This window comes from Mauremys reevesii, linkage group 5 (assembly GCF_016161935.1).
Source record: "Mauremys reevesii isolate NIE-2019 linkage group 5, ASM1616193v1, whole genome shotgun sequence".
In the NCBI taxonomy this organism is placed as follows: Eukaryota; Metazoa; Chordata; order Testudines; family Geoemydidae; genus Mauremys; species Mauremys reevesii.
The window spans coordinates 21,191,888-21,207,735 of NC_052627.1; the positions used below are offsets into that span (position 1 = coordinate 21,191,888).

The 15,848-nt window shown below is 42.6% G+C and overlaps 1 protein-coding gene across 1 annotated transcript; it reads left to right on the forward strand.

The window, feature by feature from the left end:
* The first annotated feature begins 5,585 nt into the window (after window positions 1-5,585).
* MEPE (matrix extracellular phosphoglycoprotein) lies at window positions 5,586-15,219 on the forward strand. Its single transcript, XM_039541765.1, has 5 exons — window positions 5,586-5,614; window positions 6,953-7,018; window positions 10,148-10,201; window positions 11,868-11,960; window positions 13,018-15,219. The coding sequence occupies exons 2-5, from the start codon at window positions 6,965-6,967 to the stop codon at window positions 14,875-14,877; spliced, it is 2,061 nt and encodes a 686-aa protein (XP_039397699.1). The 5' UTR covers window positions 5,586-5,614; window positions 6,953-6,964; the 3' UTR covers window positions 14,878-15,219.
* The last annotated feature ends 629 nt before the right edge of the window (window positions 15,220-15,848 follow it).

A 15,848-nucleotide genomic window follows, 5' to 3' on the forward strand; every position in this document is an offset into this window, starting at 1 on the left:
GGAAAAGTGCAAACAAGCCAAGACCTCTGGAAAAGTGGAAGAAGTAAAACCATTCTGCAAAGCAGTAAAAAAATCACGAATACTGGGGCCTGGTCTACACTAGGACTTTAATTCGAATTTATCACAACCGTCCACACCAGGAAGCCATTTAATTCGAACTAGAGGGCTCTTTAGTTCAAATTTGGTACTCCACCCCGGCAGGTGGAGTAACGCTAAATTCGCACTTGCTAGCTCGAATTAGGCTTGGTGTGGATGCTAATCGAACTTAGCAGCTCCGGGAGCTATCCCACAGTTCACCACTCTGTTGACGCTCTGGACAGCATTCCGAGCTTGGATTCTCTGGCCAGCCACACAGGAAATGACGGCGAAAATTTGAATTCATTTTCCTGTCTGGGCGGTTTGAATCTGACGTTCTGGTTGCACATGCACCTGCAACGATGCAGAGCTCTCCAGCAGAGGAGTCCGGCAATCCCAGAATAGAAAGAGGTCCCCAGCATGGGTGACCGGGAAGTCCAGGATCTGATCGCTGTGTGGGCGAGGAGTCTGTGCTGCTGCGCTCCAACAAGCGAGAAGGTCTCTAAAGCCATGAAAGACAAAGGATACAGCCGGGATGCGATGCAGTGCGCGTGAAAGTGAAGGACCTAAGACAAGGGTATCAAAAAGTCAGCCCCAGACATGCCGCTTCTACGAGGCACTGCATGCCATTCTAGGTGGGTCTGCCACCAGTGCCCCACCAGTGACGGTGGACTCCGAGGACGGAATAGTACAGTTCCCCTCCTGTTCGCCGATGGGAAGATGAGGAAGGGTCTTTAGAGGCGGCGCAGGCGACATCGAACCCACTCCCGCTTTCCCTGACAGCCAGGATCTCTTCATCACCCTCACAGAGATCCAACCAGGACTCGGAATCAGGGGAAGGATCAGGCGGTAAGTGCTACAAACAGGAAACATTTATTTTTAAGAAACAGGGATTTATATAAAAATAGAAATACTATATAAACATTTTTAAATATGAAACTAAACAAACAGCAGGTCTACACAAACAGCAATGGAGCAATAGTCCTCTGGGGATATTTCAAAAAGCTCTCAGAGAGCAGCTGGAAAAGCCTCAGCAAGAGGTTTCTTGGGAGAGGTGCTTTATTGGGTGCTCCGTTGAAGCACACTCTTCCGCGCCATGCCATCCTCAGGTAGAGGGGACCATCGCCTCGAGCATGGCAGCGTAGGGTCCTGGTCTGTGCAGGGCTTCTATTAACATCCGCTCTCTCTGTGTGCGCCTGACACGCCTCAGGGTGATGTCGTTGTGGAAGTGCTGCATCTAATTAGTGGAATTAGTGTACTGTTACTATTGTGCATGGTAGACTTTTACTTTGCATAAGAATGACCCTCGCTTAACAGAGTTTTACTTTGCATAAGAATGACCCTCGCTTAACAGAGTTTTACTTTGCATAAGAATGACCCTCGCTTAACAGCCACGTGTTGCAGGCCTCAGAGGAAAAGCATACAGGGTCTTTCACTGGCGGGAGATGCCGCATAACGCTCATCTTTTCTGCTTTGCACATTGCCTCCAGCAGGAGAGCACAGCTAAGCACTATCTGATAAGCAGTCTGTACTGTAAGGCTTACCAGGACTTTGTGCAAGAGGATGCAGCTGTCTCTCGCGCTATCCAGTGCAATCGCGCGCCAATGAGAGCGTATTCGAAATCTCGGACTAGTTCGAGATCTCCTGAGACTTGGTTCCCTGTTTGGTCTTCTTAACTGAAAATGACTAGACTGTGTTTACTGTTGGCAAACATGTATTTGTTCAAGGAAATCACCTACTTTTTCGCATCACACAGCTTGGCTCCTTCACGGACTGCCCCGCCATCCAGAGGCTGGCTCAGATTAAAAGAAAAGACAAGGGACGACATGTTCCAGGAACTGATGGCCAGCTCCAGAGCGGAGGCGGCAGAGCAGAGACAGTCGAGGAGAGCCTGTGTCAGCAGCATCGCACACACCTGGAGCGGGAGGATAGGTGGCGGCAGGAAGACCAGCAGGCGACTCAAGCGCTGCTTGGTCTAATGAGGAGCAAGCGGACACGCTCCGGCGCCTTGTAGATGTTCTGCAAGACCACAGGCAGGAGGAGAGCCCCCTGCAGTGCATCTGCAACCGCCCCAACGCCAAGAAGTCCTGTCCCCCTCACCCAAAGTGACAAGAAGGAGGCGGTAGGGGCCGTGAGAACTGTCACTGCACCGCAGCAGGCGCTAATGTACAAGACACCTCTCGCTGTAAATTTGTAGAAGTTCTTCCCTTACAGGATCACCCAGTCCCAAATCCAAGTTTCAACCCCCACTGTGTATAACATTATTAAAAGCGGTTTGCTGTTACTCTCTGTTTCCACGTTTCTCGTGTCAGAAGAATTTGTGGGGGGGGGATTTTTAATTACAGTGCATAGCCCACATTACCAGGGTAAAGAATTTAGGGCCGGGTCAACTGCAGGGCACACACCGACTGCAGTCACTATGCACCAGGGACAGTCTGAGTGGTGTATGCTGCCCGGTCTTTCCTTGATGTGTAGGGTCCTGGTGCCTGACATCCCCGAATGTAAAGGCAGGCTTCCCTTCACATGCATTTGGACCGTAGTCACGATCCTCCCCGGTGCCCCGAGCCCCAAAAAGAGACCTCATCCAGGGGCAGATACTCACCCTTCCCCCACACCCCTCACCTTCCAACGCCCAAACCCACAGCCGTCATGGTAACCCCTATCCAAGGACGGCACCCTTCCTGCAAACCCACCCATCAGTGCACACCTTAACCAGCACAGAATGCTTCCATGTTTCAACGAAGAAACAGAAATGCAAAGTCAACGAAAGATTTATTATTAATTACTAAAACATGTCCTTAGTTTTAAAACGTCCTTGGGAAGTGGGGAAAACTTGGTTTATGATCAGGCTCTCTTAAAATCAAGTGGACAGTCACAGGTTACCCTGCTCTGCGAAACTCGCTTTCAAAGCCTCCTGATGCATATCGCTTCCCGCTGGGATATTCTCTCAGCACGGGTGTCTGGCTGATCATAAACAGCAGCCAGGCGATTTGCCTCAACCTCCCAAGCGGCCAAAAGGTCTCGCCCTTGCTCTCACAGAGATTGTGGAGCACACAGCAAGCAGCAATAACTACGGGGATATTCTTTTCGCTGATGTCCGAGCGAGTCAGTAAGGTCCGCCATCTCCGCACACTCCACCACCATTCTGCACTTGCTCAGCCGGTAGTTGAAGAGTTCCTTTTCAGTGTCCAAGGCGCCTGTATAGGGCTTCATGAGCCAGGGCATTAGCGGGTAGGCCGGGTCCCCGAGGATCACTGTAGGCATCTGCACATCCCCAACCGTTATTTTGTGGTCCGGGAAGAAAGTGCCTGCCTGGAGGCGTCTAAACAGACCAGAGTTCCTGAACATGAACCTTGCCCGCCCACCCGGCGTTGAAGTTGGTAAAACGTCCCCTATGGTCCACCACAGCTTGCAGCACCATTGAAAAGTAGCCCTTTCGGTTAATGTACTCGCTGGCCTGGTGGGCTGGTGCCAGGATAGGGATGTGAGTCCCATCTATAGCCCCACCGCAGTTTGGGAATCCCATCGCGAAGCCATCTATGATGACCTGGACATTTCCGACAGTCACTACCTTTGAGAGCAGTTGCTCAACGATTGCGTGGGCTACTTGAATGACAGCAATCCCCACGGTAGATTTGCCCACGCCAAAGTGGTTCGCTACTGACCGGTAGCTGTCTGGCGTGGCAAGTTTCCAGAGGGCTATGGCCACTCGCTTCTGCACAGTCAGGGCTGCTCGCATCCTTGTGTCCTGGCGCTTCAGGGCAGGGGACAGCAAGTCACACAGTTCAAGGAAAGTGTCACGCATCCTGAAGTTTCGCAGCCACTCTGTGTCATCCCAGACCTGCAGCACTATGCGGTCCCACCAGTCTGTGCTTGTTTCCGGGCCCAGAATCGCCGTTCCACACCATGAACTTGACCCATTGCCACCATGATCTCCACTGCCCGTGCTTTCTGAGAGGTCTGCGCCACTCTCCTCACCGTGCGCGGAGCCTCCTCGCCCGGTTTCTCAGCATCTGACTGTGGAAGAGGTGGGCGATAACGTGCGAGGAGTTGACAACGGCCATAAGTGCAGCGATGATCGCAGCGGGCTCCATGCTCGCAGTGCTGTGGCGTCCCGCTGTAACCGACCAGAGAAGGCGCGAACAGATTTCGGCGCTTTCAAGGAAGAGAGGGAGGCGGGATTGACGGTTCAATGACGACACATTTTCCCCCAGCATGCATTGAAATCCAATGGGCAGCGAGTGCGGGAACTGTGGGATAGCTTCCCACAGTGCACCGCTTCCAAAGTCGAAGCTGGCCCGTGAATGTGGACTCAGAAGTTCGAATTTGTGTATTTAGTATGGATACACAAATCGAATCCACAAATTCGACTTAAGTAGATTCGAAATAGTCCTGTAGTGTAGACAAGCCCTGGGACAAGCATAAATTTTGAAAAGAAGAGGCTCAACAACTAGAGGAGAAATCAAGAAAACAAATTATGAAAACAATATACAAAAAAGGTTAGGTTGTATGGATGAACTATATGTAATAAAAAGCTAAATGACTCAAAATTCGTGCTTTTTGTTACAAATTTGACAATGAGCACAGTTTTGTGAAACATTTTGCAAAGGTTTGAACATTTTTGTTTAAAAGCAAAACATGACCATTTTTCATTGACAATGACCTAATTTTCAAGCAAACATAGGTCTTTTTCCAAGCTAAAAGGCGCAAAAATGAGTCTGCTTCTCAAATAAACATAGCAGCTGCATCAAAGAGACATGTAAATATACGCTTTTAACATACTTTCATTGTGAAAATAGCCATTTTGTCCAAATAGCAGATAAAGCTAAATTAGAGAAGAGGTGAAATCACTGGGAATGGGGAGTATTTTTCAGATGAAAACAAAAAGTTAACTTTTGCACAACTTCATCTCTCTTATATATAGCGTTTTTGTCTGAGGATCTAAAAGGGCTGAAGAGGTGATGAAATCACCCCTCTAAAGTAGGTAGATATTATATACATTTAACAGATGGGAAAAGTGAGGCCTGGTATATAAAGTGATATCACCAATATCAAACATTGCATGCTCATGGCAGAGCTGTAAATAGATTAGAATGGAGGCCCGACCCACAGTCTCCTGCTCTGACTATTTGACAACACTCCCTTGTCTTTAACTTCATTCCCTTCCATGTATCTTCTGTGGTAAACATGCTGAAAGTTGCCACACACCTCTTATCACATAAGTGGAAGCACAAGTCCTAAAATCTATCCTAATTACTGAACAGTTTAAACTTCAAAATAGATATTTATATACTGTACTTTCCGTTTATTCAACTAGATGGAACATTTGATAGCTGCCTTTTACCACAAAAACATTTTTAGAGTAAAATTACCCCCCGCAGTTATCTGTGGGCACTTCTAGTTCTGACAAACTGTTTGCTGGTGCTAAGGTAGCAAGAGCTGATTGGCTACAGGAAATTATAACAAACTATACATTTCAGCAAAGTGCACAAAGCCTACAAAGTCTGCTGAAGAGATCTTGCATTCTGAAGATAAAAAGGTAATTTCCCTTGCCCCACTGCCCTATTGCCTTTTAACATTTAATTTTTCCCTGCAAGCGTAAATCTATTGACTAGTGAAATGAAGCTGATAAACAGTAGCTGAACTTAGTCTAGGCAGTGCATAATTTGCTTAATGCATGCCAAACAGCATATAATATATAGACATGTCTGTATATAAGTGGTACAGTGTGGTTTTTCTGCAGGTGTTTTATATATAAGCATTACTGTAACAAGAATAATGTATGGACTAGACCTGTGTAATCCACCAATGACCAAGCAGGACAAAGGGAATATGCTAACAAGCATTAATAAACAAATGATTTGTGTTTCTATTGATATATATCACAGACACTTGGCACCTGGCTTTTATTAGTTTTGGTCCAGCAATTAGCAGCACTCAGAAGAGATAATATTAGTGAAAGCTTTTTACAATAGATTAATTTAGAATGATAATGAAGCACATGCTAAATTAATTACTTCAGTTATGATTATATTTCTTTCCTTACACATGTTAATGTACTTATTTGTTTACAACATTCCCCAGAACCTCTTCCATAAAAACTGATCTTTAACAAGGGGTGTATAACAATACCTGAAATAACTTTAATGTCAGACACAAAACTATATTACTATAACACTGAGCTGACATATACTTGGGGTGACCAGATGTCCCTATTTTATAGGGACAGTCCCAATATTTGGGGCTTTTTCTTATATAGGTGCCTATTACCCTCCTGCCCGGTCCCGATTTTTCACACTTGCTGTCTGGTCACCCTACATATACTACACATTGTAAGATACACACACACACACCATATTACTTTGTTCTTAAACAACAACAACCCCTGCCATTACAGGCTTCTCTGAGAGAGACAGAGCCACGGCAGGGTTAGGTACCAAAGGTCAGAGCACATAAGGGACACCTAGGTAAGTTAATCACCATTGAACTGCCTTTGGTCACTACTGCTCTGGAGTGTAAGAGAACCAGAGATTCAGGGGAGAATGATTCCATGTTCTCAGACATCCAGTGTCTTCAGAGCAAGTGTTTTACTTCTGAGGAAGTTACTGTAAGTCACCTACAGACACTTCTTATAGTGCTTATGATGATTCACTGCACAGCTCTAGAAAAATGAAACTAGGTGAAGCCAGCTGGAAGAACGCTTTAATTACTTTCCTTCTTTTATTCCCTCTCACCCAAAAAGAAATTCAAACAGGCCCCATTTTGAGGTTTCAGGAAGTTCTGCCCTCCTGTATGCAACACTAATTGTCATGGAATACTACAATTTATATTTGAGATAAAAACACGTGTCAAATAATTTATTGCTCTATGTCCTTAGGAATCTCTGAAGATGAAAGTTTCCCTCTTGTGTCTGTGTCTCTTTAGCGTAGCCTGTGCTGAACCAGTGAGTATTTCTTTCTTTGGCTTCTAGATGTATATTTAGCATGGCACGAGACAGTAACCTGTCACAGCACAGTCAGAAGGGATCAGAATTGCCAACATCACCATTTCTGCATTTGTAGGGCTCCTAAATTAAAAAATAACAAAGAACCAGGGAAAACACTTACTCTGGCAGGTGTCTTTTACATTCCAAATGTTTGTTCAGTCGTTTTGTGAAACAAAGCAAACACCATACATTGACCATATCCTGGCAGATATTAGGAGGTTTCAATGCCACTGGTGGAAATTATTTTTTTTCCAGTTTTCTTATGACAAGCCTCTATCTAAGTGCCACAGCTTTTTATAGTCACAGTAACTGAAGTGAACCAAGCAATACAATGGACTTCATAACACAGTTGTCTAATAGATCACGTTAATGTCATTTTTTGCAGATCAAGACTTTTTGCAGGTCTTCATCCAAAGCCCACTGAAGTCAGTAGGAATCTCTCCATGAACTTCCATGGGTTTTGGATCAGGCTCATTTGCTTTTTATATAAGCACTGGGGAGACTAATAAAAAGGCAAACTGCTGAAGAAGTATGCCCAAGTTATTAATCACAATGAGGTAGATGGAACAAACATCTTTACAGTGAATTCCTAGATCCCTTTCATTTTGTGGGCCTGAAATATTGTTAAAACAAAAGATAAACTAAGATAAAAGTGTTTATTAATCTTCTGTGTTTAAAATGTTTTGTAATTTTTTGCCATGAACTATTCCCAACAACAATATATTTGGAATATAATGGCAAAACCCAACGTCTTAAATACATGGTCAAATTCTGCCCTTAAATACATGGTTGCAACTCCTAATGGGGTTGAGCAGGATAGGAACTAATCTATTAGGGTAGAATTAAGGCCCATAATATGTATAAATTACTGTCTGACTTATACCCTGTACAACCCAATCATCTTCAATAGATTGCCTGGAGGGAGGGATGTATGTTACAGCAGAATTTTGACAAAGGTAGTTACAGTGCTTACCGTTTCCAAATAGAGCTGGTTAAATAATATTCGCTCAATAATTTATTTAATGCATTCCATTATATTTTTCAAACAAATTATTCAACATCTATGGGATTTTTCCATTTGAATATATTCACTAGTAATTCAAAATTTTGGAACATTTTTCTAGGTAACTTCCACTTACTCAAAAATGGGTCCATTTTGACGGTATTTAATTTGAAATTGCCATGTAGAGGAGTACAATGACACAAAGGAAAGTAGTTAGACAATTGTTTTACCAGTTGCCTTTTTACAGTAGTTTCACCCCATATTAATGGCTTTCATACTATTCTGGTCAGTTTGTTTTTTACCTTTTGTTAAAATCACAGCAACTGAGTGTTGATGCTCAAGGGAGTTCCTTGTCTGCTAGTTTCAGTGCCACATGGTAGTCACTAAAGTACTTAAACAGCATGGGAAGGATTTTCAAACGCTCCAGGCAATGGTCTAACCTTGCTCTCACTGAAGTTAAGGGGAATTTTACCACGGATTTTGATGGGAGCAGAGTTAGGCTGATTGACACTGAGTGCTTTTGAAAATTCCACCCAATATGGAGTTTACTGTGAAATTTATTGCAGTCAATTTAGGCCCATGGCTACTTTGCTGTGAGGGATGGGCACACATCACTAGACTTCTGTAGCTGGTTAGACTAGCCCTCCGTCCTCCCATAACTGTGTGTGGCCAGACACCTCAGGGTGCCATCTCCCATGTGATGAGGCCACTACTCTTTGCCTACCTTATAGGAACACTATCCCTGATGCATAATCTATCATAAGCCAGTTGTACATGGCTCAATCATGTTTCTGCAATGGTCTTAAACATGGAAGGATCCTAGCTACACGTATGCAGTTTTCAGCACCAGGGAGTTGCACCAGTTGCTGACACCTGTTGTGACATTTGATATATAATAAAAATGGTTCCCACTACCTTCCCTCCCAAATGGATACCATGGGCCAGAGTCTCAGCTAATGTAAATTGGCATTGCTCCACTGAAGTGAATGGTGCTACACCAGTTTACTCCAGCTAAGTCATCTCAGACTTTCAAGACTTATAGAACTTCCACCAGCTATCCCTCAGTTATTAGGAAAAAGAAGCATCATCACTGCACTTTACAGGCATCTTTTTGCAGCAGCCTGCAGTGTCAGAAAAGCCATTTACCACCTGTCACACTCCAGTAATGCGTATGAGCACCCATAACATTGGTCTGATTCCCTTGTATCAAATCCTGTCAGATGCCTAAAAAAGACTGAGGAATGCTGTTAAATAAGAATTAATTTGTTATTGCACCTAAAGAAATTATTGTCTGACACCAGGTTAGTCCAGGAGGACAGGCAAACTAACATAAGCACACATCCTTGCTCCCAAGAATTCACTCCTCTTTTCCCTCCCTTCCCCAATTAACATTCTGAATAACCTGGCACAGAGCATCTCATCCAAGTCTTGCCCATCTAGTATAACACCTTCCTCAATGGGATCCTGGTCCATGACTCGGCTCCTAAGCGCTACAGGAACACAAAAGCGCTATGGGGACACAAAAATAAGTACAGAACTACTAGCAGTAGTCAGTGGGGCTCTCTTTATTGAAACTCTCACTTCCAGTACAATCGCTCCCAAACTCAGAGAGGGAGCAGCCCTCAGTGCTACTGGCCAGTCTCCACAATGCTATGGCAAGTCTCCTATCCAGAAGAGCAGTCATTTGCATGTGTATGTTTCTTGTGCTTGGTCCATATATTCATAAATTGCCCATTTTCCAAAGCATATGTAACTGCTCCCAAGGTACTGTGTGATTCGTCACCCAGAATGCATTCAAAAACATGGTGAGGCAGATTGTTTATTGTGAATGCAAACACACAATTATGGCACAAAAGTTGTTGGGTGGATACAAACCAAATGTTATTACTTGTAAGTGATTAATGGGGCCAACCCTCTAGCCAGGAACAAAATCGTGGCTGTAAGTTGCAGCGTGGGCACGATAGTACAATGTATTATGAAAGTCTAACTACAGCGAATTACATTTTTCAGAACATCTGTAGAGAATCCCTTAGTTGTAGTACAGAACCCATTACCTGATAGCTTTGCTCTTTTGTTCCTCTCAGGCGTTTCAGTCACACTCTGGAAAAGCCAAAGAGAACTGCAGCAAACACCACAAGGTAAACTCAGTTATTATCCTAACAGAAATCTAATTTCCCTAAAGTGTTGTTAGTAAGTGTGTGGATATGGGGCAGGGAGTAAGGTGGGGATGTGTATTTAGAAAAAACGTATTCTTCTTCAAGTTAGCCAAGAGAGCACTGGGAAAGGAGACTGAAATTTCACAGGGTTCTTAGACCACCGTGTTGTATAGGAACATTGGAGGGCCAGTTCAGAAAGATCTATGGTGGAAGGGAAAATATCCTGGTGAATCCAGACAAGAGCAAAAGTCAAGAACTGTCTCTATCCAAGGGAGCTGGAACCTTTGCAGAAGTGTGTGTGTGTGGGGGGGGGGGGGTGGCGGGGGGAGGGACAAGGCCAAAGTGCCCCCTCCCTCTCCATGGCTGGCTGCTCTGGCAGTGAACCAGCTGCCCTCTCTTCTGGTGCTACAGCAGCCCCTGGTGGGTGAAAGGTGTTACTGCAGAGCCTCCCTGGCAGAATCTATTATTCTGCAGGGTAGTGAGGGGGAATCTGCAGGGGACATGAATTCTGTGCTTATATTTCTTGGGACATGGCTCCCTGGCTCTCCTGGTTCCGACACCAGTGTCTCTATCGCCTCCCTGGACAGGACAAATTTGCAACCTTTAAATTTTCTCTACACTGAACTCTATTGTATCTTCTCCCTAAGCAAAAGGAGTGGACCCGCTCCATTTTCACTACAAATACAGGCCCCAATTCAGCAGTCCATCACTATTCAGCAAAGCACTAAAGCTTAACCCTTTTGTTGAACAGGGATGGACTTAAGCACATGCTTAAATGTTTTGCAGGGAGTGTTCACCCTGAACCTTGTTTCTATAGTTGAAGTACAGGCACGAGTTTCTTGAACCATAGATGAATAGATTGACGAAGGTTTTAGAGGTCCTAGGCCTAGTTGTTGATAAGGAGATTTACTTAGGATTGTAAAGGCTGCATTATTAATTGCATATAGCTGAATATATAGCTTGAATTGTTTGTTTTGAAACAGTAAATTTGTCTAGGCAAGGACTCAGACACATAGACTTTAAGGTCAAAAGGGACCATCATGATCATTAGTCTGACCTCCTGCATATTGCAGGCCAGAACCTCACCTACCCACTCCTGTAAGAGGCCCCTGTGTCTTCTTTTGTATTTCTACAGGGTTTGTGTTTGTCACAACTCATTGTGAGCACTACCAGAAACAAATAAATATTAATGGAAGAAAAAACCCTATTACCTCTCACAGGACCTAAATTATTTATATTAAAAATCATGTAATTTCCTCCTATTATTTCAATCAATTTGGATCTTAGACAAATTTAACTAGTTTGTTTACCACCAGTGACTGAACTCTTATTTTGCCTAACAGAGAAAGTCCAAATTCTAAATGAAAGCACAAGGTGAGAGTTGAAAACAAATCCATAATAAAAGAGATAAACTAAATAATTCCCTATTCAGATGAACATGGCTATTATCCATCCTGCAATGATGTTCTGCAGAAGACAAAATATGCCCCCTCGTGGTCATATGGCTGTCATCTCACAAGTCACTTACATCATTCAAAGTGATACGAACAGACTTGATTGAAATAAATAGAAGGCACTGAACTGTAATTAAAACAGAAAACTTCTTCAATAATATTTAAGTTTTTAAAGTCATATTCTGTTGTCCTAGATACTGGTGAGAGGCCATAATCTCAAGCATGGGTATTATATATTTAAGTATGTGTACGCATCTTCAATCCGAAAAAATCAGACACAGATAAAGGTAAGAGAACTCTAAATTGATATTTCTTTAGTATGTGTGTAGGTAACAGAATAGGAGAATTGCAACTGAAGAAACCACAATTTTCACATTGTCCTTAGGAGTCCAGTGGTTGAAGAGTAGCCAACACTTCATAGGCAATTTTCTAAGTAAAATTCTTTCTAAACAGATTCTGTTACATTTTCTGATTTCTCCTGATTACAATTGTTATATTTTGGTTGCTAGTGATTTATTATTGCCATCTTTGTCCTTAAAGTGCCCATAGCCCTCTGAAGAATTAGGGACTCCTCTATTTGTGACATCACACCTGCTTCGTGTGGAAAGTAAGTTTGGTCACAAAGAATGGAAGTGTACTGTGCCTGTTTATTTTAAAATCAACTGATTAATGCCAAGATGCAAGGACTAGCATATGACATTACTATTTATTTTATATAAAATAATCCTGTGCAAAACATATTGTAAAGTTCAAAATGCAGAAGTCAAAGGTTAGACTACAAACAACTAAGTTCCTGTGTTGTACCCTTTAAGCTCATGAGTAATTGTACTGAAGTCATTGCACATTTATAGATGCCTCGGTGGTTCAATGATTGACTAGTAATGACTGACTATGAGGTTAATTTGTATTGAAGCTCACCCATTAATAAAGCAAACCTACTATTCTCACAGTATATTGCTTATATTCATTTGAAGGCTAGTCCCAGGTGGGGCTAGAACCTACTTTCTTAAAGGACCATCCCATCCACCCTTCGTCCCCCCCTTTATGGTGAAGAACTGAATGCCTTCCTTGCCTCGAGATCAGACTGGATGCACATTACCAGGGCACAGTGTGGAAGAGTCTACTGCCACTGTCTGTGCTGAATGTGTTCTGGGAATAAATACGTTATTTCAGTTGCCAGTACTATCCAGATAATAAATTCACAACAAAAATGTGTGTGTATGTTTATGTATATAGATAAACAATAGATACAAAACATGTACATATAATGAGTTTATATATCTAATATTGCATAAGAATATTCTCTGATCAAATCAACCATCTCACTTTTATACCACAATTTAGAAAGAAGAGGAAAATAATAAAAGCAATGTTTCTACTCACCGGTTTAACAACGGAGACAAATTAACAAAGCTTACAGAAGAAGACTCCAGGATACAAAAGAGAGGTGAAGACCAGAAATACATTGGTGAAAATGGAATTGCCAGAACATCCGAGAACAGAAGCATTTCTGATAGCAGACAGAAATTTATTGGAGTTAATGGAAACACCAGCAGCTGGGACACCCATCATCACTTAGAGGTCATTATACACAAAGATGGCACTGAGATTACTACTGGGAATATTATTGCTGACATAGAGGGCAGTGGTGACCTAGATTTTCTAGACCACATTTTTGTTAATGCCCACCATGCCAGAGGTAGTGGTCAGCAGGATACAAGGGGCACTGGTCACACAGAAGTTTTGGGGAAAGATAAAGACAAAGATGGAGCTGGACTAACCAGTAAGAATGAACCAGACAGTACTGGTTCTAATGTCACTGGAGAAAAAGATGAAGCCAAGGTCAGTGATAGTGCTAGAGATAGCTCTAAGAAAAACAAAGGCACGAGTCAGGACCCAGAAAGTACTGGTTATTCAGACCAAGATGGCACCAAAGATAGAGAGCCTGGCAATGAGGGAAGTGGTTACACAGGCTTTCTAGACAAAGATGAAGAGGATGTTGCCACCAGCAATAGTTCTACAGATATTCCAGAAAAAATGGACGATGCCAGAGTTGACACAGAAGGCACAGAGGATTACACGTATCTTCCAGCCACAGACAAAGTTAAGACAATTAAGGGGAAGTCTAGCAGTCACGTGGAAGGACCTGGTTTCACCAAAGAACATAAAAAAGGTGAAGTTAATATCCTTAGTGGGAGGGCTTGTAGTTGTGCAGAAGAACCAGATGTCACTGAAGCACATATCAAAGAGGAAGGGGAAGATAACATTAGTGGGAGAGCTAGTAGCCAGAGAGAGAGACTTGGCTCCACCAAGAAACATAAAAAAGATAAAGGTGGAAATAATATCTCTAGCAGGAAGGTTAGCAGTCACATACAGGAACCCGATGTCACCAAATCACTTAAGAAAGATAAAGGTGAAAGGAGCATTATTAATGTGAGCGTTAGTAGTCATGTGGAGAGACCTGGTTTCACCGAGACACACAACAAAGATAGAAGTGATGTTAACAAGAGTAATGGAAATGCCTATGAGAGTAAATTGGGAATTAGTTACACAGAAGCTCCAGAAAAGGGGAGAACCATTACTGGGATTAGATTTAGAGATGGCAAAAATGATTTGACAGAAAGAGGTACCAGTTACAGTAAAGCCCCTGGAAATGGTGCCAATGTTAAGACCAGCGCTAGAGTTCCCACTACAAAGACAGAAAACATTAGTCACAAGTATATTAGGGGCAAAGATGATACTCGACTCCGTGCATCTCAAGATCACAGTGAGCATCTTAATAAAATTAAGAAAACTGATGAAATTCATACTTTTTATGTCCTTGGTAATGATGGAAATGTTATAAAGACTAATGAAAAGAGCAAGAAGAACAATACTGGAACTGACAGACAATACACAGCCAAGGCATGTCAAGGGAGTGATAGAGGCCTAAGGAGAAAGGGCATTTGTCATGATAAAAAGGACCAGTCAGCTAAGAGCTTTCATGGCAACAATGATGACAGAAGCCAGTCGTCTGACAGTCAAAATTCAAGCAGGAGTGATAGTCACCAGTCCTATGAGGATTACCAGAATGATCAGCCTGGCAGTTACCAATCAGCTCAGGGTATTCAGGATGAGGAATATGGTCTCTCGGCTGAGAATAATCAGAGTGACAGCCATAGCCAGATGGCAGAGCAAGAGACTGGTTATTCTCACGAGCACTAGCCAACAGGAACCGTTTCATTTACTGAGGTATCATTTCTGAGAACCATGTTCCATAAGCCAGCAGGTCTAACACTGAAAGTGATACTGAAATGTCAAAGTGGGATACGAACTACTAGTAGGACATGGGCTGGGATCACCTGACATGATGGTTGCTTTAGACTATAGTATTGAATAAGAAGCCATTATAACTACACTGATTAATATTAAATATGCACACCAATTACTTTTGAGTTATTAGTTATGGCAGGGTAAGTTTTAAAGTCTGGAAGCCACTACTATAAACTATAATAGCATAGCCAAAATACAATATATATAGGTTGAGGGTTGACTACATTTCATATTTTGAAAGCAGTTTATAGATTTGCTGTAGGTCAAATATGTTATGAAGTAGTTGAGCAAAATCTTAAAATATCCATATTTTGGCATAATATGTTACAATTAAATAAGCAATAAGAAAGTCTCCTGTCTTAGTTATTTCTTTTAAAATGAAAACATTATGTGCACATATTATGGAGAAACAGCTAGCTAAGGCTGAACTGACATTTGCATTTGAAGTGTAAATTAATTTTGCTTCTTATGCATGAATAATACCATGTATGTCTCTCTTTGGGCACAGAAGGAGTTTTCTGAAAAATTACACGAGAATCTCCTCATTAGTTCAGGAGCTAATAGCAATTGAAACCTCTGAAGCCATTTCAGACAACACCACTGATTGAAAAAATGAATAATATAAGAACCCTAATCCTGCAAACACTTACTATGAAAAACATAGTGGTAGATCCTGTGCTGTGTCTTCTGAAAGGAACAGCACCGAGGATGCAGCCACAAGAATAGGAGGGGGCAAGAATGGCTTTATGCTACATTGTGCCATCTGGATTCTGGCCTGCTGTGTTGGACAATAGATCCTACCCCGGCACACTCTTGACACCAGAGTCTGTGAGGCTGAGCTATTTAATAATAATATAAAAATA